General features: G+C 43.1%; 1 protein-coding gene across 1 annotated transcript in view; it reads right to left on the reverse strand.

Annotated features, from left to right (window-relative positions):
* Positions 1 to 1,146: 1,146 nt before the first annotated feature.
* Positions 1,147 to 26,737, reverse strand: part of LOC125723345 (platelet-derived growth factor C-like) — a 32,374-nt gene continuing 6,783 nt past the window's right edge. Inside the window, exons 2-7 of the mRNA XM_048999844.1 lie at positions 14,303 to 14,489; positions 12,024 to 12,204; positions 3,276 to 3,435; positions 2,641 to 2,661; positions 1,475 to 1,695; positions 1,147 to 1,379 (exon numbers count right to left, since the gene is read on the reverse strand). Of these exons, the coding sequence (XP_048855801.1) occupies positions 1,263 to 1,379; positions 1,475 to 1,695; positions 2,641 to 2,661; positions 3,276 to 3,435; positions 12,024 to 12,204; positions 14,303 to 14,489 (887 nt within the window). The 3' untranslated portion in view covers positions 1,147 to 1,262. The remainder of the gene's footprint in view (positions 1,380 to 1,474; positions 1,696 to 2,640; positions 2,662 to 3,275; positions 3,436 to 12,023; positions 12,205 to 14,302; positions 14,490 to 26,737) is intronic.

Consider the following 26,737-nt stretch of genomic DNA (forward strand, 5'->3'; position numbering starts at 1 on the left):
GTACAACGCACACTTTTAAGGTCCGTTTGCAGCAAATGCGTGTAAATGTTTTAAGTAACGACAAGGAAAACAACGCATCTAAAAAATATTTACATCTAATGCGAAAATGGATAGCTGTGTTTCATTATACACAGGGAAAATTTAATTGCATGAAATTTAAACAGACCCATCAAATTGTGATAGAACTAAAATAAACAGGCATAACTAGGAAATGTTGACACAAAATAACCAAAATTTGACAAATATGGCAACAAATATAATGAACACACTTCATTACATTGTTTATAGAATAAAAAAAAAATCATGTCTATCCTAGCGCATATCGAACATTAATGATGACAGTAAATAACAAAAAACACTAAATTTACGTACGTGTAGCTGATGAGTTACTTCTGTACACGGTGGCATTTTTTTTCCCAACAGCTTTCATGTTCTATTAAGTTGTTTGATTACTCTGTTGGCTGTAATCTCACCCCTCACACCATCAATCACCAGTATTGATCAAGGTAATAAATGCAAATGTAGTGTTAAATACCTTTGGTAACATATCGGACAACGACGAAGATCAGAATCAGGAAGGTTGCAAAGACCCCAGAAAAACAACTCTGAAATGCGGAGATAAATATTTTTTTGACAGAATGTTAAAATAAAAACTCTTCAGTCTGATATGGAACACATGGACTATAGCAGGTAAAACTGTGATTAAAAACTACTCCCCAGACATCAAGCGTTAGGGGACATCAGAAGCCAGAAGGCGACGGAGCCTCTATTATATGGACGACACTTGGAGAAGAAAGAGCATTTTCCCCGAGACCCTCTGAAGCCGTGTGTGTGGAATTTCAACAGTCTGCGGCAAAAAGAAAACTAGCGGGGAGTCCGAAGCCAGAGCTGCCAGCGTCTCCTTCCTCCGAGGGTCCCCTTTCATCAGCCGGCGTTTCCAGAGGCCGAGAAACAATTGACTGCCCCTCAGCGATATAAAAGAGCAAATAATTAACAACTGCCCTCCAATGTCAGTCTTCTCTATTTGGAACACACTCAAAAGTTCCAACTCAAGCCCTCTTACTTGCACACCAGTCATCCAGTTTTTTTTTTTTCTTTTTCGGGGGGGGGGGGGGGTAGACGGGGGGTGGTGGGAGAACACTACCCGTTCTGTAGGCATGGGTGGTATCTGTAAAGAAAGACTCGGTTTTGGAGTTCATTGTAACGGCGGGGGGGGGGGGGGGGGGGGCTCCAAAGATTTAGCTACTTGAGCTGGGACCGCTTCAGCCGTTGGGCTCCTCTTTGCAGATGCAGGTACATTCCTCATGGTGCTCCAAGAGCACGTCGGTCAGGGACTTCTGCAAACCCCTGCCCCCACCTCGGTGCCTCAGCTGAAGAACCTATTACGGGGAAAAACACGGAGAGACCATCTGCACCTCCATTTTGCCATGCCCTAAATCCCGCTATGTAAGAATGTCCAGAGAGGACATCCTACCTCGTGGTATTTCTTGGTGACCCTGGTGGGCGCACACTGGCAGTCACGGCAGCCGTACGAGCAGCACGCGCAGTTCCCCCCACACCGCTTCACCAGGAGGCAGCTGGGCCAGAAGATGGTGTCGGTTCGCCGCAGCTCTTCGCGGAGAGACACGGAGAAGTTGCGCGGCGTGCAGCTGTACAGTCGCACCTCCTCCTTCAACACGTTCAGGTCCACCGCGCCTGCAGGGGCAGCCCGGTAACACCAAATGACACACATGAAGCATACGGCGATCACACATATCCCAGATGACTTTTTAGCTTCCAAGTGCTCATTGAACTCATTGTGCAGGAGATCATGTTTCCCTTTTGGAGCCTATAAGCAAACGATACCTGTTGAAGGTTTGAGTACACTTGCTGGAAACTAGCAAGTATACATCCAAAACGAAACAAAGCAGGGGTTCATGAAAATTGAACTTTAAGTCTTGAATTCTTCAAAATGGCCACCGTTTGCCTTGATAGCAGCTTCACAATGAGGTTTTCAGGTAGGTCACAGTTACGTATCAGCAGGAAATCATCCAAGATGTTTTCCCGGCAATTCCCAGATATGTGGGGGTGCTTGCAGGCTGCTTTGCTTTGACTCTTCAGTCCCTTTGACTCTTCAGTCCCTTAAGAGTTCCATGGGATTGAGGTCTGGGCACTGGGCAGAGCTGCCCATTACTTTGAGTAGTCCTTCACTCTCCTCCTTCTCCAGATTGTTCTTGCACTAATTTTGAGGTGCGTTTTGTGTCTTAATCTTACTGAAGAATGACAAACTGCCCACTCAGCTATAATCCCGATGGAATGTTATGGATCTGAAGCATGTTATGATACCTAAGCCATTTAAGATTGCCATGGATTTGGTAAAGATCACCAGCTCTCACCAGCAAAGCAACCCCCGACATTGCTTCTATCATGCTCGATAGAGAGAACCACACATGCAGGATCCATGCTCTTACTACCGTACCTCCACATCATACAAACACATGCCTATTGAACCCAAGTATTTCAAATTAGTCTACAAGACTGACTTCTGCTCCCGTTAGTAGACAAGAATACAAGAGTTTAGAGCACAAATAATTACTGTTTCAAGCAGGTGTGCTATAACTTCTGACTGCTTCTGTATATTTATTTCAAATCTTTGCATACCTTGAAATTTGGTATCAGGTGCTTATCCCAAAAAGGGTTGCAGGTACGGGTTGCCCAATAAAGAGAAGACCAGAGCAGAGAGAGAATGCAATGGCGTCATGGACTGGTTGGTGAGATTTAGATAAATTAAAACATCGCTTCCGCTGGGGCAGCATTATTGCCCAACATGTTGCAGGCTCGCCAACTAGGTTCTGGCTATGTGGTGATCAGGTGGTCAAGTCCCTGAGACCCAACGTACAGCTGTGCGTTTGTTACTGGCCAACGATAGCCCGGCGTTCCCAGAATATGGTCTGGAACAAAGTGACTCACTCAATGTTTCTCAACCCAGTCCCTCAGGGACCCCTGGACAGTCTGCATTTTTGCTCCTTCTCCGCATCTAACGTGTAACCAGGTACCCAGTGTTCAACATTGGTTGGGGGGGGGGGGGGGCTGGGGAAGGAACAAAAATGTGGACAGTCTGGGGGTCCCTGAGGACTAGGATGAGAAACAACTGCCTTAACCGGATTGATACATGAATATTCTGTAGGGATTATAGCAGTAAAAACAAAGATGGCTGAGGCGGGGAAGGATGATTACAGTTGTTTTCCCCAAGAGAAAACAATAGATAAGCAAAGGAGGCAAATGAACAGAATTACCTCTGGCCTTTCTGTGATGAAGGAACGACTTGCCCAGCACGGGCCAGGCTGGCTTGTAGAGATCCTCCATGTGGAGCTGCCATTGATCCGGCTCCAGGTATTTCATGACCTCCTCCACTGTGCTGAGGCCAGATACAGCTTCAGTCAACACCTCCAGGCTCTGCAGAGAAGGGGGGCAACACCACTGGGGCCGCCGGCTCCGGAACTTTCTGAATTTAAGACAGGAGGGGAGTGTTTATTTTTTAACGATGTCCCGACAGTGGGGAGTAGGAATGGTGCCTCGGTGAACAGCACTGTTGCCCGACACCTCCAGCAATGCACGTTCTCCCGATCCGTTCTCCTGGTACTCCGGTTTCCTCCTAAAGTCCAAAACCATACTTTAGGTCAATGTTTCTCAAGCCGGTCCTCGGGGACCCCCCAGATGGTTGATGTTTTTTGCTCCCTCCCTCGAGCAAAGGTGTGGAATGTCTGCCAGGGAGCTGGGAGGGAGCAAAAATTTGGACCGTGTGGGGGGGGGGGGGGGTCTCCCAAGGACTGGGTTGGGAAACACTTGCTTTAGGTGAAATGGTTTTGCTACATTGCCTGTAGCATACGTGCATCCCACAGTTGACTAGAGTGTGTCCCCCCTGCCTTGTGCCCTGGACTGATCGGAATAGGGTCCAGCCCCACCTCTCCACTTCCCAGTACAGAGTGGACAGGATTTGTAACCTTGACTCACCTTGTTTTGATATCATTAAACATCCTGTTGCCAAAAACTAATTTCTTTTGCTTGCAGAGAGAAAAGTCATACTGGAAGACTAAATATGTTTCATGTTTGCCCCTGAGGACACTGCTGGTTGGTATGCCGTGGTACTTAAAAAGATCAGGATATAATGTTATGTCTTCATCACAGACTGAACTAATTAGTGCATATTAAGTTTATTCTTGTCTCAGTTTAAAGCCAAAATATTAAGCATACTTTGCACTTTAAATATTTTTCTACGTGCATCAAACACAGGACAAATGTGTCTAAGGCCTTGTCTTGGCAACTGTGACACTTAACGCTGCGGCTTTGTAAATGCCAACAGCACCGTGCTTTTTAAATGGGGGGGATGTTCAGTGGGCGGGGCTGTCCCATGCACCAGCCAATCACAGCACTCGGGCCCAGCGCGGAAAGGGGCGGTGTTCGAGCGCCCTAGCATTCTGGCTGCCCGTTCTCCCAGTTCATGACTTGATCTTAAACACTTCAAAGAATGACCACGTTAAGGATCTGTCCTAAATATACGCTGGCGAACTCAGACACGACTGTCCCTACCGCAACTTTCACATCTGCTTGGAAATGATAACTAACATTTAGGGTTCCGGCAAGACTTTTAAATTGTTACATTTTCAAAGTGTAATCAGTACTAAAAACCATTTCGCTTGCTGCAAAGAGTAATATGAAAGACATTTTTAAAAGCCCCATACAATAAAGGCAAGCTGAACAGTAATATCCATTTAAGTTTAATATTCACCTTTGATTAAAATATAAATTTGGAGAAAAGGCTTCAATGTTTTATATATTTAATATGTTTCTAAAGAAAATCACAACTTATTAGATAGAAGCAGGATTTTTCTTTTTTTAAAAAAAATTCAGCTCCTGTATCTGAGCTGGTTTGCATGACGGTGTCGCCCTGTGATTTGGGTCAGCAGATTACAGATTGTTGTAGCTGCAGTCGGAACCTGTCAGACCCAAATCTTCACAGGCGGCCTGCTGTGCAGATCCCCAATCCAGCTGAGCATTAATTAGCAAATTAACCTTTTTTGCACCCTGCAAGGCCTAGAATTTGAAAGCCCCCCCCTGCCCACCCCCCCAGACTGAGCTGCTGTTGACTGGACACCACAACTGGGTCCGATTCAAGAGCCCTAAGTTCCCACGCAGTTGGAAATGTGGATCTATGATGTATTGCTTACTGCTCTCCACTCTATTATCATATCATTAACATGTATTTGAATAGCAGTAAATAGCGGTGGGAGGTTGGAACTATTGTGTGCTGCCAATCGCTGCATGGTAACCAATAGGTGATCGGCAGTGCGTGTTAATCACGCCCACCGCCAGCCTGTACGCCTCATTCCTCTAAATGTTCCTGGTAATAGGTCTGAAGTTTGGCAGTGGAAACACAATAAATCATCCATCCACAAAACAAGAGTTATTAAAATAGCCCTATAATGATTCAAAACATCAATCAGTGAGTTAATGTACTGTAGCGCTGTATTTTAGCGTATTTAACAAATATTTCACATTTTGACCATTTTCCCTTGCTTTAGTTAATTCTTCAGTTATTACATTTCTAAACAGAGCTACTACATTCAGCAATAATGCATTTATATAATATTTAAAGCAAGCCTACTGTGAATCTGATTATTGAGCTATTATTTTACCCTGTGAATGTCCCATCTGGACAGAAGACTGGTGTGTCGTATAACAGCACAAACACGGCTATGTATTAAAGTCATTATTAAATTATTATTTAAAAAAATAATGACGTTTCTGCAGAATTCTGCAAATATCTGGGGAGCAGAAACAAAAGACCTCTTCTTTGCAGTTTTTTTGTGCCAGATTAAAGGGATATTTAATTTTTTTTCCTATGGGCTTGTAGCTCTCGCATACCTCACGAAACAGCATAAGTAGAATACGGTATTATACATTTCATTTGACATTAATAAAAACAACGAAGGCCATTGTATTCCGATGGCCTGAGCAAAAGGTGTTTGAGATTGAGGCTTCAACAGCGGGGAAAAGACTGCTTAGTGAGGACGAAGGTCAGGAATCCGTAAACAAACAAACAAATAGATAAAACAAACAAATAATTGCAACCATTTGTAAGATTCTTTCGTTTGGTTGGACGGACCATAATATGGAAGAAGTGTGTGAGACACTACACAGTAAATGAACGAGCTTGATGGACCGAATGGCCTCCTCTCGTTTGTAAATTTCTTATGTCCTTATGAAGACACACAGTCATGGCAGTGAAGCAGCCTTCTATCGCACTCTAAACATTGCTTCACTGTTAAACCTATTAAGCATCCCTAAGTCCAAAAAAATAAAAGCTATTCGTCCCTTCGGTTTTGATCGTTAACTCTGACTGGAAGGTTTAAGCGAGTGGGTTTTGTTTTTTTTTTTCCCCGCTGCAATAAAACCTGCTGTTTTGGTAACGGAAACACTGTGTCAGCTTTACGGTGAAACGTCGTGATGATGAGCTTGACGCGGGGGGGACACCTCTGTGCCTTGTTGTGGACTGAAGTTTGGACGCGTTAAGGAGACTGACTTTCAGGGGGGAGGGTCAAGCTATGGAAGTGAGACTGATGCATGATTTACAGATCGGGCTACGAATGAACCTGCGAGTTGACGGTGAAGTGGTTCATTTAGCGATGTCGACGCGCCCATTCGGGGATCCAGTTCTGCCTCTGGCACATGCTTCAATGGCTGCCCACCCCCCCCCACCCAGCCCCGGCCGCACTGCCGCAGCACAAATGACAAACTATCAGGCTTTTCTCTGCCTGGGATCCAATCCGATCCAAAGTTTTCTCCACATTGCTGTGGTAAGTGTTGGATAACAAGGACCTTTAGTGCAGGACTGGGAAACTGGGGAACAAGGCTTCTTTGAGCTTGGGGGGGCAGGAGGAGGGTGTCACTGCAGACCAACGTGTGAGAGACAGTTTCACTCGGGTCAATCTGTCTTCTGTTCTTCTTGTTTTAACAACCTTCTTGCCCCGGCGCCGGATGCTTCCAGAATCTCTTCCGAAAAAAATTATGTCGGGGCGGCGGGGGGGGGGGGGGGGGTTTATTGCGCTTTTATGTTTCCCTCGTGGAAGCGGCGAGGAGGAATTGCCGCCTTTTTTTTCCCAGCGCGGCCCCCGCAGGCTGGGAGTTTCGGTAGCTCTGGGTTTGCTGGGGGTGGGGTGAGGGGTATAGAGGCACATGGTCTTGCGTGAGGTCCCACAGCTGAGGGAAACGCGTGGGAATGCCACACCTGGCATGTCCCCGTGGACCCCATCACCCCGTGCCCAGACCTGATAGCGATGTCAGATCGCCACCCTGCAGGTAATTACACTGGCTGCCTATCTGCGTCAAAATAGGGCTCGATTATTACTGCCTGCCTCACCTGCACTGGCTCTCTGAGGACCATTTATTCAGCAAGTGCTGAAAATACACAGCCTGCAGCCAAAGCGTATTATAAAACTTTATTCTTCGCTCGAATATGATCATTAAAATGCATCGTTTAGTACTAGATTTATTCAAAAGAATCAATCAAAATAGTTACGTTTACGTACAACCATTAAGAACAGAGTTGGCACACTAGCCCTAAAAATTACAAAGAATATTAAAATAGAGAAATATCCACAACCTAAAAATGTCTTGCTCTCCAGCACGGTAAAATATAATGACTCAGGATAAAACAAGGATCTTGTAAATATCTGATAAGGAGCTTTTGAGTGGTGTTCTTTTGAATTACACATATACTGAGGGATGCACTTAGGAGCAGCGAGAAACTGACTGAACTTGTCACCCGCCTGTCGCCTAGATGGCCTGTCATGTTATAAAATAAACAGCACAGTTTGCAAAACATGCAGCCAAAGCCACTGTTACATTATCCAAAATCCTTGCAGCATGCATTTAACCAGAGCTTAGCTACCCACACGCGAGACACAAAATAGCGACTACAATGGGTATTTTCCTTCATTATGAAACATCAACGTTTCACTAACGAGCCCTGACGACCGCTGTGGCCCACGACAGGCACCCCGTGCTCATATATTTCATTTGCAAATCACACACATGCCACCACAGGACATTTAAAAAAAAATAAAATAAATAAATTATAAAAAGCCTTCAGGCGAATTTAGGCTAAACTTTGTGTGTCAGTGTGGAGGCAAATGATTGGTTTTCGAGATATCCCCCTCCTCATGTGGTAGGAAAATAACACAAAGACCTCATGCCTCCACATCACTTTCACGAGGACACATCTCCTCCCAGAGTAATAAACTACCAGATTGCACTGTCCGAAAGGACGCCGATCCCAGTTCCTATTTATAGATAAGTTTAACACAAAAGATAAGTGTAGACTCATAGGACCTGTAAAAGATAAACATTGTTCTTTTTAGGATAGATGTTTAAAATGGTCACCTTCCATTAAATAGGATGCATTTCTGAATAGCGTGTTTCACTGAAGGTTTTTAAACATTTAATAATATAATACACGAGAAACTACCGGCATGAGTGCTTCCAACGCTAATATTATGATTACTTGGGTGATGTGTATCTGTTTAGGGCTTGGGGGGAAAAAAAAGCACATTTGAAAATGTTTTAGAGCAAATTTTAAATGGCGTCCCTCAAATCCGTGGCTGAGTTTAGAAGTAAAACCATACATTAGCCCAGTAGCACCGTGACGGGCGGCGAGGCCAGGCCCCGCCCTTGCTTTGTCCTCCAGTTACAGCCTGGCGTAGACATGTTGCCCCGGGGAGGGCAGACAGTTTAACAGCAGACATCTGAGTCTGATCTCAGCCCAGGAAAAAGAGGGGAGAACCAATGTTCAGTGTTGTAGCTCTAATAGGACTGAATGTGCCGCTTTGCTTGTGATGAATTATTTTTGGTAGTATATGAACCTACTAGGGGGTCTTGTTTTCTTGAAAATTCTTGTAATTATTTAATATAAAGGTAGCAATGAACTGTCTCAGGGTTGGTATGGTGGTGCAGTGGTTAACACCGTCTCACAGTTCTGGGGTCAGGGTCCTAGTTTCATGTATAGAAGAGTCAGCATGTCCTGCCCTTTTGTCATGAGGCTTCGCCTGCCTTCTCCAGTCCAAAGACAAGCTAAGGTGACACAAATGGCTTCCCAATGAATCCTACACCTGAGGTAGACTTTAATGTTACAAGCATATTTAATTTAAAAAAAAAATCAATAATGTGCAAAATAATGGCTACTTTTCTGGAAACAGTTTATGCTAAAAGAAACCATCCAATGACAAAATGTAAAGACTACATAAAATTTTACATCCATCTTTAAATCTGTTCTGTCTGCTCACAGACTTCATTCTTTAACACTTCAACCATATATGGTAACACAGTTCCTCCCCCCAGTTTAGCTTCTAATCCTGTTTCCCATAATTCCCCGGGGCTATAGAAAGGTCACGAGTGCTTCCAATCTTTCAATAATGGGAAGTGTTAACTGGAAATCGTATGATACTGGCAACTACTGGATGCACTCGACAAACCAGGATCAAACGCAGGAGGACACTTGTTTTTTTTTTAAGAATATAAAAATTCTCAGTTACTTGCTGAAGCTTTTTATATCCTGAGGTAATTTTTAGTGATTCAAGTGACAGTGATACTTTTAACAGGACAAAAGTTTCTGCCAACTTTAAAAAAAAAAAAAAAAGTTATATATTTAAGCAATAAACTTTGCCTACAGGCTGTTACGGATAAAAGAACCATCTGATAGATATCAAAATTGCAGTAATAAACGTAAGTTGCGCCATTGTTGAACTGTAACAATAAGGCCCATTCAGAGTTTAGACTTGCAGGAACACTTTGCAAACAGCCCCTCGGAGGTGCTGCGAAAATCCCCGTCGTACCGCAAACAGGAAATATCCCCTCGGGATTGCATTTGATGAGTGACGCTACAATGCACCGCGTGACAGTCATCAGGACGTGTACCAGAGAAGATGACGAGATTTGGCTAATGTAACCAGGAGAACTTGAAACTTGGGGCGGTGATGGAGGAACGATTCTGTGAACACAAAAGAAGGAGGGAATCGTATCACACTGGCACAAGCCTTGGGTTTGGCCCGGCAGGTACAAAGGTGGCGTTGTGAACTGGCAACACTGGGGACAGATTTGCAGGCGCCTTAAATCTTTTTAGCACGCATTCTTCTCAAAATGATATCCAATCAAGAAAGCCGGGTGAGACAGTCCCTCAAACAACTGGGAACTAAGGGCGTTACTCAGGGGGCTTTTGGTGAACTCACACTGCTGACTTTAGGATTTGAACCAGCAACCTTCTGATTTCATGCACAACCTACCTTATAAGCCTCACGCTCCATCATTTACATCCATCCATCCATCCATCTATCCATCCATCCATCCATCCATCCATCAATCCAAGGCCTGGTTAGTTGGTTGTTTTATTGATCTAACTTGAAGGTGAATAGAGGGCAGATATTTAACAAAAAGGCCGCCCCTGTTCATCTGCAGCTGGCCAAGTCATGCGAAATGCTATATCTATCCAAGGCTGCTGTTCTGTATTGATAACTTATATGGTTTAACGTCCTTATTAAGTATGCACTAAATCTGGCAGTCAGACCAAACAGAATGCATTTCCATATTTATGAGAGCATAATGTTGGTGAAAGACTGATTAGCAAGCAATAAACAGTGTGGAGGAATTGAGTTTCCCCTTAATGGAATAATAAAATACTTAACGAATATCAATTTTTAGCAATACAGAAAAAAAAAATTGCACGGAAAAACCACTCACTTGGAGAACCAGCCAATTAAAAGGCACGTGACAGATATTTCAGTCAAGAAGCCCATAAATCTGAATCCAAAAAAGTAAGGCTAGCTGATATCTTCTTGTTTAGGTGGACAAGAGGTAGTTGGCTACATCACAGAGCCCCTATCTGTTTGCAATTAATTGATTTAAAGGGAAATCTTGCCATTAAAACACTGCAGGATAATTGCAAACTGACAGTGAGTAATTCCTGGGGAAGTATTTATTAAAGTTATCTCATGGCTTTTGGAGAGTATCAGCAGTTATGCATCATGTTTCTGCATGTGTGGTCTGGGGAGGGGGGGGGTCCTGGGGGGGGCAGTGCACAATGCAGCAGCTTCCAAGGGGCCCAGCCTGTCTGCAAAGCCCAGCTCCAGCCGAATCTCCCTAATCCCCCATTTGTGTCCAAACAGAGGTATGAATCAGGGCACTAATTCATCCAGAGTCTAATACTCAGCTCACATTGTTTGTGGGGCTCTTCTGTTGGACTTGTACGACTTCTAGGATTTGGCATGACTACTAACAAAACATATCCACAGCACTGCGCACATTCCCTGCACACTGATGCAGAAGAAGCAGAAAAAGTAAGAAAAAAATAATGGTATTACTTGTGGAAAATAAGATAGGATATTCGATGAGCGGGACGTGAGGGTTATGACGATATTGTTTTTGCAATCCCTTGTAATCTTGGCTTTTGTAGAGAGGAAGTGTACAGTATTTTGATCAAGCTCATTTAAGGGCATGGATTCTGAGTGTTTAGCCTGCGGTTTTCTGAGCAGGAGCTGTTTGGGCACCTTATAGGTGGCTGTATGTAACTCAAACTGTCTGTGTGTGTCTCTGTGTGAATCATGGTTTCTAAACAGTATGTGTGCATTACGACTTACTGAAATAATACTCCGTTTACACACACACCTGCTGTATTGCACCATAACAAAACAATACATAGTGATTTTATAAAGTTTTACATAAATTAAATATATACTGGTCTGATTGCATTCAGCTACCAAGTTTGGAAGTGAAGGGCAGTCACCCGTAGCAGCACCCATGGAGCTGGGGGCCCACAGACGTGATTATTGTGCCGAAGTCGGGGCTCAAACCAATAACCTTCTGATCACAGGCACAGAGGCTTAGCCCACTGAGCCACATGCTACCCCCAAGAAAACATAATACGTGAAATTGATCATTCATAATAATGGTATTAATTATTAATTGCACAGGCTGTTAAGAGACGTGGCACTTACCACAAGGACCGGGGAATATCGGATGCAGAATCCAGGCTTGGAGGGCAGATACTGATCAGACTGGAATTGGATCCGAATCTGGTTCCCTTTGGACACGAGCTTTCCTGGTGCAGCCTGCGATCCACACCACCGGCCCAAAATTGTACCCTCAACAGGGTCCTCAATCTCTACAAAGTCATACCTAACAGGACAGAAAATATACATACATTACATACGGCTATATTATTATATTATATTATTATACTATATTAAGGTAAATCAGATAATGATTCTGCTCTGTTCCACATTGCCTATCCAGTACAGAGTCATGGTGATCCTGGAACCCATCCCAGAAAGTGCAGGGCTCAAGGCAGGGGACACCCGGGATGGGATGCCAGTCCATATGGCGATCGGCACCCTACCTGGATATCTTTGGATTGTGGGAGGAAACTGGAGGAAACCTACATAACGATGGGATGGCATTCTCAGAAATCCAGCCAAAGATAAAGCTTAATTGTATACCCGTATTTACCAGCTGTTACGGTTACATCCTAGGTGTTTGTACCCGTATTTACTAGCTGTTACGGTCACATCCTAGGTGTTTGTACCCGTATTTACCAGCTGTTACGGTCACATCCTAGGTGTTTATACCCATATTTACCAGCTGTTACGGTCACATCCTAGGTGTTTCTACCCGTGTTTACCAGCTGCTATGGTCGCATACTAGGTGTTAGTACCTGTATTTACAAGCTGTTGCGGTCACATCCTAGATGTGCAAAGCAGCATGAAGAGAATGAGAATCATTTTGCTTAGGTGTGTTGAGCTCAGTCTAAATTCGCTTTTCCATTTCCTGTATCAGCAATAAATACTAACCGGTTTTTATAAAAGGAGATACTGTGACTGTAGACTGGACATTGTGAGGATCATGGCTTAGCCCTTCATGATCAAGGACAAGATGGATTAAATCTCATCCTTCCTCTGTATGTCTGGCAGAGTGACGAAGCTTAATAAACAGGGAATGGTGAGTGTGATTTGAATAGCCGAAATAGCAATATATTCCACATCTTATATAGCAATATAATGCAAACTTAATGATGGCACACGGCACATTGACAGTACATAATATAATTCTGAAGGAGTATTACATTCTGGATGATATTAACATTCAGGTTCCTTTCTCTTATATTAACCTATGAAGAGGAAATTCAAGGATTCTATACAGAGAGTTCAGTGATTGTACCTGTCAAACAGAAAAAGGCTTTTTACAGACTACTTATCTTAAAATCCCCAGCATGTGCCTACTGACAACTCTTAAAGTGTTATACTCATTTAGGGCTATCTCCCTACAGATGTTGCAAAAATGTAGTGACCTAGGTATCTTGATATTTCCTACAATGACTCAATAACCCACAAATACATTGGTGATAAGGCAACATTAAACAGCTCTATAGTTATTTATGACTGTTCTCTAAAGCAAAACCACAGTAGACAAATTCAACAAAGTATTCAACATACTTTGGGGTCAAACCTCTAGGGGGGGGGTCAGCATACCGAATACGGGTTTGAAGGCGAAATATTCAATAGGGCTCCAAGGATTTAGTATTTAAGGTGACTCTGAGGTCAGAGGTCAAAATGTCTCTGTTGTCATAGGATTCATCATGACTCTGTGAGGTCAGAGTTCATTATGACTCTAAGGTCAGAGTTCAGTATGGCTCTGGGGTCAGAGTTCAGGGGATCTGATGGTTTATGACGTCGTTGAGAGCTGAGGGTCTGAGTGGTCGCCATGGCTGTACCACCAGTGTGGGTTTATAAATGAGCAGAATAGCACTGCATGGTGCTGCTCTTGCCAGACAATCGTCGATCATCATTGCACCCTCTGTGCACCGGCCGTCCTTCATGAAGGACATTCGGGGCTCTCGGCCGGAGATACCACAGAGATCCCATTCATTGCGGGCGTTCACTACTCCAGGCAGGTAGAGCATGTTATAATTACACGGTGCCGTGATGCGAGGGAGGAGGTGAAGGGGATGGGGGTTGCGATTGTCATGCATCATATAACCATCAGATGGCAGACAACAGGAGGGTGTCGGTTTGAAACACGGGGGGCCGGGGACACCTGTGTGGCGTCAGTTCTGTATTCTTCCGGGAAATGATGACCTTGTGTTTGAGGCATTATGGGTAAAAAGTGGCACATGCTTAAGACATGTATAAACGTAGGAGAGTGAACCAGCCCAGGCCACAAGCCAGCCCACCCGGTCTCGTTGAGCCTGGACACGAGCACTCGCTGAAATCCCGCTTACTTGCATATCCCATCTTCGGTCTCCTCGAGGCCAAATCTCTCGTCGAATGCCAGTTGTATCCGCATGTTCTCACTCGCAGCGACGAGCCTCCAGACGAGAATGCGGTTGCGGGGGTACGTCTGGGGGAAGTCCGGGCTGCTCACCGTTCCCTCGGCTGACACGCGGATGATTCTCTCATTCTGCACACCTTTAAAGGACCCCCGACAGCAAAGAGTACATTCAAAGGCGTGCCGTGACGATCACGATCATATTCACAATTATTCTATCAGAGTATCGTCCCTGTTCGAAAGCAGGCTGTAACACGGACTTCTATCAGTTACCGCGCAGGTTTGATTTATTCACCACGCCTGTGTTATCACCTACCTCAGCCGTCGTTTAACCTACCTGATAAAATTACAGACTCAGCTAAATATGCCTACATCCTCTCCTTGCCAAAACAAGAAAACGAGCTCTTCGCTTGTGACTTGCATGTTTTCAAAAAACTTAGTCTCAAATCGAGATCAAAGACATTAGATATAGGTGGGGGGGGGGGGGGTTTATTTATGGGGCACCACTCGAAAAAAAATTATCACTTTAGACCCGCCCAGTGTAGTGAGTGCTTGTGACCAACAGGGGGGCCCTCAAACCGTGGGGGGCCACATGCAAATGTGTGGTTTGAGAGGTGGTACACACTGGCACTGGTTGTAGGGATAACACAAAACTGGGAGTTTAGCATTTAGCAAGAACATAGCAGCTTATTTCTACCTAGTAAAGGGCATTTATCAAATATTGTGCAGTAAGGAGTTTCGTTCTCTTAACAATCAAACTAATGCATCACTAGATTAGGGCACAAAGCTGGGAAACAAACTAAACAGGTAGGAGACCATGATCACAGGGCTGAAAAGCATCAAATAGTGATTAATTTACACTGGGGTTCAGTTACACTTGGCTCCCAATTATAGGACTAAAATAGCTAAAATAGTATTCAGGTTAAAATATCTAACAACAGGATTAAAAAAAACATGTTATTCTTTTAAAATCTTCAAGACTTCACATTTGTTTTTACAAATTATTGTAACCACTTTTTTTTTAATGGCTGAAAGAACTGTAGACCTAGCCAAAGCAATCTGATATGTTTTTCTGTAGCCAAAAATTAAAATAAATCCATCTTTCTTGTAAAGGGTTTTTTATTTCAGGAGCGATGAAATCTGTTAGGACCTGCCCTCTGCTTAGATTATTTGAAATACTTGCTGGCGATCATATATTTTATTGGTTTTTATAAAATGTTCGTTATGCAGTAGGAGAATTTTTGCTTCTGAAGGAGAGGAGACTTTTTATGGGTCATCATCATCATCATCATCATCATCAGCCAATCATAAACAACAAAAGGGAGGTTCTGGAATTCATCTACACCTTCCTTCCGTTATGTTCAAGAAAGGTTTGCGATGGAGTTCATGTAAAAACTGGATCAAAACGGTCCGCAGGGTTTCAAAACGGTTTCAGCACATCGGAAAGTTCCTATGTTAAAAAGTACTTCAAAGTAAAGTACACAGGCCAAGTCCGTGCAAAGGCAACTCGGAGGTCCACAGGACAGATAAAAGGAATGACCGTCGAACAGTAAAAACAATCTACCGCAAATGCCAGTGTTGTGTAGTTTGGTAGTACGGTGCGGCATGTGGAACAAACACCAGCCCAATCAAATAACTGTAAACATCTTGAGTCCTATAAAACAGGAAAAGCCACAATTTTCTCAATAGCAGTTTAGCCGACGCAAATCAGGTAAGATTCCCTGCTCTGCAGGGAAACAGAGATCTCATGAGACCGTGTGACGGGCCTGGCACTGACCTGCTCCTACAAATCGGTGAGGGAGGTGTTGTCAATCAATTAACTAACGATTATCCCCGCTGAGATTGGTCTGTCTAAGCTGTGTGCTTCCAGTCCTAATTACTTAGTCTTCGGCAGATCTCTGCCAACAGGATGTTATTTAGGGCAACGTTGGTGAACCTTGCTGGTAAAAGTATTTGCCGATCCTTATACTAGAATATTCTCAGTTCTTTTTTCCCACAAGGTTTCTAGCCAACACTATAACCCACTGAAACAAGCCTAACATTCATGCTAACTGCTTCATCCTTCTCATGCTTGAGTCGGGACCCACAGTCCTTGCAACAGGGATGTTAGACTCTGACCTGCTTTTTAACAGCTGTGCTTATCATTGCATATGAATTATTTGTAAATCACTCCAACGTTCAAGGCTGATTTCCAGCTGGTGATTCTTTACCAGCTACTTGGATTTTTTTTTAAACTTAAAACACTGTTCTGGATTCACTATGGGGTTTTGAAGTTGATCAAAAATTGTGGAATGCTTTTAAATTATGCTGCAGTGCTAAATATGGGGGTTTGGTTACTTTACAGGAGTCTTTAATCCCACCGATGGACTGGCTCTCGGTTTAGTAGGTGGCCTTGGAGATTCACTCGCTTCTCGCCTTGTTGTACCTCTGCTCACTGTCTCCTACCGCTGAATAGACACCCCTCCCTCAGCAGCAGCAAGATGATTCTTGCCCCTCTGCAAAATGTCCGTGGACACTTCTCTGAAATTTTAATCCAAGTTCAGAATCCTTGAGGGGGAGATCCACTGCCATTTTCTGGAAAACACCAACCCCCCCCCCCCCCCCCCCCCCACCGTCGCCGCTCCACAATTTAGAACAATTAAAGTATTGAGTACAAAATATACAGGTAATGTTTTCCTTTCTTCAGATGAAAAGTCTTTGATCTGTTTTTCTTTTTCCTTTTTGAAAGAAAAAAAAAAAAGCTCAATCGTTCTCCTAGCATGCTGTAGCAGCTCTTCGACAACAATGGACCGTTCTCGACGTTTTGTTTTTGCCAATATCTGCCAGCTGGTTTCCAGTGTCAAAAAACAGCAAGCTTCCCGCCTCTGCGTACCGGTGAAACAGCGGTTTCTAATCATGGTCGCATGTTTCGATCGCCTCCATGCTGCACCGGGGGAGTCCCACCATCGGATACTGATTGATGGAAACCTTCCCTTAAGCACGGGACGCCGGAGTGGTTCAGTGCACAGCGGGGACACATGGTTTCAATAATGCAGGAGCGCCCATTTTTACGAGCAAGGGTGACCGGGCACAAGGCGTGTTTGTGTAGCCCGCATAAACGTCTCGTGCCTCGAGTTAAAGGACGCCAATGATTCATGGGATGATGGATTGTTGAAACACTTCAAATTGCATGTTTGAGGAAATTAAATTGCAACTTTTTTTTTTTCCAGTTACAGCTGGGGTGGGAAAACGAGAAACAAAAGACTCTGAGTCTCTTTTCATAATGGCTGGGTTCAGAATTTAGGATCAGAGAAAACTGGTACAAATTACTTAAGGTTTCAAAGAGCCAACCAAATTGTTCCAAAGTGTCAGGTGTGCAAATGGGTTTTTGATTATACTAATTATATACCTATACATACCCACACACACACCTTGCAGGTAGGCCCACAAAGGCTAATATACAGAAAGCAAGAGATTACATAGCTGGATCAGCAGTTGCTTGTATCTGATTAAATTATGTATTTTCTTCAGCAACAAACCAGAATTTATCAATTAAACATAAAACACAATAGCAATATTATAATTAACGCATCGTCAGGCGTCAGCAAACATAGCATCGCGTTTATCTTGCTCAAAGTTTACATGCTTCACAGATGGGACTCCGGGTTTTCGTGTGAGAAATGAAGTAGAAAACACACTCCTTATACTGGTTAAATAGTATCAGGTAACCATCACTTGCAAGGTCTGCTGGGTTAATTACTTTAAACATGACTTTTCCTTGACCTAATTTTCGCGGAAGAGTAATTGGAGAGGCTGAGGGTAAAATAAACAGGCCGTCACTGTACCACCGTTGTGCATTGTTCACACGTTAAAGTCGAGCTGCGACAGCGGAAAAATACTGTCAAATACCAACTAGCTAAAGGAAAAAGCGCATGTCACACTTTGCTTTTAATCGTTATAGTATATTGTTATTTTATATCAAGTGCAATTCAGAAATATCTTTTTCAGAAATATTTTTTTTCATAAGAACGAAACTTTTCCAAGCAAACGTTCAAATGTCTGACTGGTAAATGTTTTATTTCTTGCCAAACGGAGCTGACATGTAGAGTAAATGATTCGCTTAGCGGACCCAGCGGAAGCGGCGTTGTTTATGCGCGTTTAGCGTCTGCTGTTGATGGCGCCCTTTCTAGCAGGTCCAGTCGATGATCGTTTGAAGTGGTAACCGATGGGAAAACATTACATAGGTATTCTTCATTTAAAGTATAGCGGCTTAACTGTATCGTAAAATAGTACAATGAAACTGTCAACACTGATTGCTAAGAGCAATTTTTCCTGGAACAGCTACTGTCAGCTCCGCTGAAAAGGTGCAAAGAAAACAATTTTAACAATACCCCACTGTGAATCTCGGTAAGTTAGTGTCTTGTGAATGCATCAAATTATTGGTAAGAAATGCAGGTAATTGTATATATTTATACTTCTCGGTTACATAATAGGTTTTTGGTTTAGATTCTCTGGGGCAATAGAGATGGAGTAAACCGCTTGTATTTTTAGTTTTGTATAGCACCTAAAATTTATTAATGAGGAAGGGATTTACTCTTATATGAACAACACACTAAACACCTAGAATAGTTATAATTTCTTTGAAATGGTATTTGCTTACAATGAAGTACTTTAAAGTGCCAGTCTTTAAACTACACTTAGATTCTAAATAACTGGATTTCAAAAATAAAAACACAATCAATATAATTATTCCATTGTGCCGGACACCTCTGTAGGTGTGCGCCAACTGCCAGCCATACCTACATCACTTCCTCCTTCAAATGACCAATCAGTGCATGACTGCTTATCACCGTTTCCTGTACATGGCAGTCCGAGGATATGCCTGGCTGATAAGTAGAACCTTCATTTACAGAGTCAGTAAAAATCAGTATGACTATTTTTAATGACCCTGATCCCCCCACAGGGGAAGACACGTTCCTAACATGCATGTGGCTGTTGATGACGTTCTGCTGAATAGCTTAGATTCCTTGGAAATGACTGAACTGGGGGGTTAAGGCAGGCCAGGGAAACCGTACTGTGAGAAAAGTCGGCGCTATGTGTGCGGAACCAAGAGAGAAACTGTCCACAGACGAGCCGTGCATAATTGGATTAGTTCTGACTCCCAGTTCCCTGGATCAGCGAAGCTGGCTTGTCCTTTAAACCGATCAAATGTGAATTAAAACAAAAAAGATGAAGAGTATTTCAACACAAATCTTTGACATCCCAGACACGTACAATGGTATTAGAAGTCCAAGTACTTAAAGCTGCAGTGAAACTGAAGGTTCAAAGAGCTTTTATAACAATTCAAAAACTATTCTTGAAACCCCTTTGAACTAAGGATTTGTTTTAGGTATACAAAAACAAGAGAGACAAAAGTACAGGCAATATAGCAAAATAGTAAAGTAATAAATAAATAAAACAGTGGCGTGTGCAAGGTAACAGAGCACAGCTACCGAGACTTTTTAGCGTTATAGCTAAGAGGTGATCTAAGAGGCCGTGCTTTCTCTGAACGTGTTCGTTCGTGTTCCAGCTAATTTCCAGTCACAGATTTGTACAAGTTACTCGGGGCTCGCTTCCAACAACAACTCCGGAAAACCTCTAATTATTGCCGACACCGGCCTCGTCGAAGGTGTGCGCCTCTCCCGTCGGACGACCCGTGACTGACATGTCGCCTCCATCCCCGGGATCGACGTTTGCCTCGCGCCCGGGATAAAGGCACGACCTGCGTACCTAACCCCTGCATGTGACCTGCACCCGGAGCTGGCGAGCTTTCAAAGGATAGATGCCCTGCAGATGTAAGACAAACAAACCAATTATTTCATGCAAGTCATTTTTCCCTCACAGCTGCAGGGCGCAAATGCTACGTGGACATATGTGGCCTTTGTAGTAACATCTGTTAATCAGTGTCAGCTGGAATGCAGGAGTAAATTACAATGCTGTTCCGGCTTAGCTGGGCTGGCTGACGGTTTGCATGGAGAGGTCAAGGTGCCGCTATTAAAAGTGATTAAAGTTCCAGCATCTTAAAAGCAGGGTATATGGTTTCCCCAGTGATTGACGTGCCGCGGCTACAGATTTCTTGCGGGCTGACATCTCACCCAGCCATAAGACAAATACTCTAAAGAGGAAATGTCCCACGAAAAAGAAAGGAGAAGCAAACTAAAATGCGTAATTTGCTATGAAAAATTGACATCTTAATCCACCTGTAAATTTTCCAGCTTTCCTGCAAAGACTATACAAAAGGAAATGCTTGTCTCCATTACCTTTAACCTGAAACCATAAAATCCTTTAAGAATAATGGTCTTATATGCATTATGATGTAATAACTGCAACACGTACCTTCAATATAAGATTTCTCGTGCACCATTGCTGAATACATTACATCATCTCTCTCATCATAATCTTTTTTTTTGGGGGGGGGGGATAAAGGGGAAATCTTGCTTTATTATCTGCGTTTAAATATTCCGTTCAATGTAGTTTCTCTCATGGAACCCAGGCCCACCAAAAGAACGGAGGTAAGTATGTAATTACAGTCAACCGATTCGCAATTGCTGAGAAAAGACAAAAAACTTACACTGTTAATTGTGACGAGGTGCAGAGGTCATCTCTTGTCAGCGCTTTCGGCATTTATAGAGAATCGCCGCATTCATTCCTCATCTATAATACGAAACTTGAGTAGGCCTATAATATTATTGTAATACATACAAAAAAACTTTCCCTTTATTGTGGTCATTCTCTCAAGGATGACCTACCTACCTCCCATCTCAAACACCAGTTTTATTGCACTACATAAACAAACCTTTTGTTTACGGGGATGTTAAGTTGATATGTTTAGTGCGGTTTATGTTTCGGATAAGGCACAAAAAAGGTCTGAAATTGACCTTGTAACAGAAGAGGAATAATATCACTTTTGGGCATTTTCAGGGGAGGGTATCGCATGTTCTTTTTATGCCTTAAATAAATTAATTTATGAAATCACTGGTGAAAGCCATTTGGGTCTGACATTTAATCTCCCAAATCCCTCTGCACTTATTGTTCATTGTTAATTTCTCTGTATTGCATTTCCTGCCTCGGTGCGACGCTCTAAACAAGTTGCTCGGTGTTCTTCACGTCTTAGAAATGGCACGAAAATAAAGTGCCCGCTTTTGAGAGACCAGAGGAAGGATGATCAAGCTTTGGACTTAAATGTTAACTGGGTATATTTGGGTCGATTTCGGTGGTTTGGCCTTGAATGTAATTGAAATGGCTCAATACTTCAGTCTGGGACTTCAAACAAAGTGCACTGTCACTCCACTGCTCTGAGGTTTAGCGACATACCGTATTAAAATCCACTATTCATAGAGGGAAAGTCCACGTGGAACGAGCAAGGCAGGACATGTTAGCGCTTGTCTTGGCTGCTGAGCGCCATTAGATAACTGTTACCATTCGGCGACAGGTTTCGGAACTTCCTGTTTACGAGCAAAGTTCGGCTCCCGTAGTTATAAGAGGTGCCCCTCTCCGCGAACCTGCTATTTACGTGAGCAACAGAAATAATGATGGCCTGACGTGAATCTAAAATGGGCAGTGGGGAGGAGGATGTGGCCGGTACTGTCAGGCCAGATAAACACAAACAGCTAATCAACGGGCGGAAATGGAGCCGCCTGTTCGACTGGCTAGATAGCCATCCTGATTCTGGATTCTTCCTTTACGGGGTATCGATGTGGCGGAACAGTAACCGATTTATAATTGGAGAGGGGGTATGTCACATAATGTGGAATGGGGGGGGGGGGCAGAGTGGGGCTAAGCATGCTTCTGAAAGGCCACTACGCCATGTACCACAATGGTCCTCACGATCAACTCAGGCGGTTACCACAGGTTTTGAGAATACCGTGAGAAACGTAAGCTCCGCTGCAGAGATCCCAAATGTGAACATGACCCAAAAACTGAAACTAAGAAATGATTTAAAATGATAAAATAATAAAACAATAAATAAATAAAAACCTAATAAATACAAATGGTCCTGCACTGGACTAAATGTACGGGCTTCGCCACTGAAGTATTGTGTGATTTTCAGGATGCATGTAAATCTTGTAGTATCAACCAAACTCATGGCCCAGCGTGAAAACTGGTTAAATGGGTTGGTTCATCTTTTCACAGAAATCCCATCATGCAGCAGGACCCCAAAGCTGTTCGACACGGGTGTCCTGAAATGTCCCGAAATGTCCCAAAGGCACTTTCTGATCCTTCAATGAGCTTCTCTGAACAGAAAGATTAGATTACGCGTCAAAGACCTGTCTTTCCCAGCTTACCTTATATACAGTGTAAGGATATACGGTCCAGCAGACGCCTGAAATGCGCCCAGAAGACTAAACCGCATCGCTGAGGTGAATCAGCGTTTCTTAATGACCTGAACGGAAACTGAATCCTGTCTAAGGTAAGAAACAGAATTATCCCTTCTGAAATATATTGGATTACAAGACGCAAAACGCACAGACAGACAGTAATAGACTTCACCTTAAATTCTGTCCAGGTACCATAATTTATCTGAAATAGTGACCCACCTCTTAAATTTTGGCCCAGTATATTTTGTTTAATTATAAAAATTGTTCCCCTACTTTAACAGCAGATTTAGTTGCTTTTGTGTTAAATATAAACGCAACAATCACTCAGTGGCTCGAAATTCTGCCATGTGTTTTATTTTCAAATAAAAGTTCATATTTGCCTTCATTTCTGGAAAAAAACATGGTGCTTTTGTTTACTTCATTATGCTATGGTAAGTTACACTGACCTTTTCCAACTAATGATATCCACAATGTTTTGAAGAAAGTTTCTAAACACTGGTCTTCAACCAAGAATAGGACATGTACCTCACCTCACCTAACCTCATGTCAGATCTCATGTTAGCTGTAGAAGAGTCTCTATCACTTCCTATTTCAGTCATTTTGATGTCCTACAGAGACAGGGCAGGTAAACACCATCAGTTCCATCTTCATTGCTCCAAGCCGGTAACACACATTGATATGCATATACTACTAGTGAAAAGTCTGGGCACACCTGCATTTAGTTCATCCGTCTATTTTAACTACGTTATTCATTTATTGTTAAAAGCCTCTAGGCAGAGAAGTAATGCATATTAAATGTTGCAATGACAAAGGAAGGGTTAGGGTTCATCTCTAAATTTTCTCAAATTTTTGTCTCTTCAAAGTAGCTCCCTTCTGCTTTGATGGCAGCATTGCAGACTCTTGTCATTCTTTCAACCAGCTTCCAGATGTCGCCCCCTGGAACGCTTCAACAGTCCTGAAGGAGTTTCCACAATTTATGGATACAAGTTGGCTATCTTGCCCTTACTCTTCGAACCAACTCATCCCGAACCAACTCTGTAGGGTTTAGGTCATGGGATTGTGGGGACCAGGTTCTGTCACTCGATCGCTTTCCTTATTCACAAGGTAATACTTGCTACATAACTACTATATATTGTCATTACCTGGTTGAAAAACCAAAGATTTTTCAGTAGGTGTGTCCAGACCTTTGACCGATGCTGGTATATTTCTCCATTAATGTAAAACCTTTTCAACTAAAATTTCTACCTGTCCCTAACCCTGTCCAGGTGATCCGATACGCAGATCTTGAAAATAATTTCAGTCTTTGCAGATGCACGTGAAACAGAACTCTTGCTCCATTAGGGGCAGCGTGTGGCTCTGTGGGCTAAGCCTGTGTGCCTGTAATCAGAAGGTCGCAGGTTCAAACCCCGCCTCAGCCTGTGGGTCCTTGAGCAAGGCCCTTAACCCCCAACTCCCTGGGTGCCACTACAGGTGGCAGCCGTTCGCAGACAACTTCCTTTATGAAAAAAGAGCAAGTTGTGGGAGGCGTAAAGACAATTTCCCTACGGGGATCAATAAAGTATCAATTATTATTACCTTGACGTCACAGCAAAAAGATCTGAAACGTTCAGCCAAAGGGTTAAATTTTCCACTGTACAGCTCAGAAAGGTTGTGTTTAGACATAGTAGCTCATGGCCGATAAATATAGCTGCACATTTAAACCTGCAATTCGAAAAGAAACAGGAAAGCAAATGCAAAACGCAGATACCCAAGAGCAGGTCCTTCTTAATAGCGTTGCAGAGACAACTGAGCTTCCATTTAAATAGAAACCCAGAGTCGGAAGCAGGAGTTCAAACAGCTGTGCGAACTTTCACAAACAAGCGTGCACATTTCTGGGGAAAACCTGAAGCCACATACAAGTTGCTTTTATTATGCCCCCGTCCAGCTGATCTAACGAAAAGCAAAACGTCAGGATCAAGCCCGACATCCACGCCCACAGATGGGAAGGCGAGTTTAGCAACCGGCCCGTAGTCACACATCACCAGTGCAGATCTCGTGTTTGCCTTCTTTCGCCACAGAAAAAAAAACAAACAGTGGGCCGCAGATGTGATGTCATAAGTCAGCACCGTGGAAACGGTTCAGCCTGTGCGTTCTTGCTATTTTGATCGATATTTGCGCAAACAGCTTTGGATGCGGCTGTGACAACCTCGGCTGGAAAGATCAAGTGATCGGTCAGTCACCTGTGAGATAAGAGGTGAATGATTTATTCACAGTACTAGTGAGTCCTGGATCGTTATCATCAATTAAGTCATAATTACTGAGGCACTGATTGGTCACTGTATTGATTCTTTGGAATTAGCAAATAGAACCAAGCTGATATAGAACAGCTGTTATTTCACATCAGCTCTCTACAATGGTTCGCTTATCTAAAGCCCAAAAAAAATCAACAGAGAAGTATTATACAGCATTGTAGATTATTTTCAGATAGATTGACACTCAAAAAAGCAAAGACAAATATTGAATTCCATGTCAAAATGTCTGTATCAAACTCTGTGCACAGTGCCAGTCAGAAATCTGGACACACCTGCTTTTAATGAATTTGTCAGTATTGTGGCTATGCTATTCACCTCATAGTAAAAGGCCTTGAGGCAATGAAGTAATACATATCAAACATTGCAATGCCCAAGAGAAGTGTTCAGCATCTCAAAATTTTCTTAAATTTTAGCCTCTTCAACAAAGTCCCCCTTTGGTTCGATGACAGAATTGCAGACTCTTGGCATTCTCGACACTAGCTTCTAGATGTAGTCACCTGGAATGCTTCTCCATCAGTCCTGAAGGAGCTTCCACACGTTCTGGGCACAACTTGGCTACCTTGCTCTTACTCTTCGATCCAACTCATCCCAACCCAACTCTGTAGGGTTTAGGTCGGGGGATTGTGGGGACCAGGACACAACACTGCATGACCTTGAGGTGTGAATTGGGTCGTTATCTTATTGAAAAACAAATGATTTTTAGTAGGTCTGTCCGGACTTTTGGCTGGTACCGTATATTGCGGAAAATAAAGTGAGTTGCTGAGACTAGCAAGCACATTGAGCTTCTCACATTTTTAAATGTTCTGCTCCTGCGGTTAGAAGGTAAAAAAAAAAAAAGGTTAAATTGCAGACATTACTCAGCATATAAATGAATACCGATGAGAAGCAGGCAGCTTTAAGACATTTTACTGACACAGTGTGATGAAATCAGCCGTGGAATGTAGGTGTACCAACCCCAGAATGAAACCAAGGTCAGCTTCTCAACTACGTACATTTCCAAACCAAAACTCTCAGTCTAATGGAATTTAGCTAACTTTCTGAATCCCACCCCCTTCAAAAAATGGACCATATCCATGGTTAACTGGCCCTGTGCAGATGATTATAAGCCTGTTTGAGGACACCAGTTTATACAATATCAAAGGGTACACATTCATACTTGTCTTCATTTCATAATGCATGCTAATTTATTAATGCCATTAATTTTGGATAATGCACTACATATTTGAAGTAATATAGAATATATATTATACTGGATTTTAACTGAACTCCCTTTGCAGTTCATGCTGATAGTATGATGCTAAATGATGTCCAAGGGCAGAAAGGCAGCACACCCCAGACAGATCAAGCCAAAACATCTCTCAACGTGCTGTCAATGCCAATGTTAGCGTTAGCCGCCCAGGCTCTCAAAGGGCTGCTCTGTTCCGATCGATGTAAATCAGGTGTTTTGCCTCAATGTGTTTATTGTACTATTGTGTGTCTTTCTGGGGAAGTTCCTTACCTTGACAGGTCCTTGGCAGATTTTGGGCAATTTACGAGCCTCTTATAAGAAATCCCGGCTACATTATTGATGTTTCCATTGAGTAATGGATCAGATCACTCAATGGTCTTGGTTTGTGTATCTTCTGTGTAACTTTCGTGGAAACACTGAGGAATAGTACCCCCCCCCCCCCCCATTTCAACTCTGCAGGGGCTTGGCCCTACCCCCACAGAATGCTTCTTCGATGCTTCATATTTGTCTGCTTATCTCAATGATGACCTGAA

The sequence above is a fragment of the Brienomyrus brachyistius genome, unplaced genomic scaffold (assembly GCF_023856365.1).
Source record: "Brienomyrus brachyistius isolate T26 unplaced genomic scaffold, BBRACH_0.4 scaffold47, whole genome shotgun sequence".
Lineage (NCBI taxonomy): Eukaryota > Metazoa > Chordata > Actinopteri > Osteoglossiformes > Mormyridae > Brienomyrus > Brienomyrus brachyistius.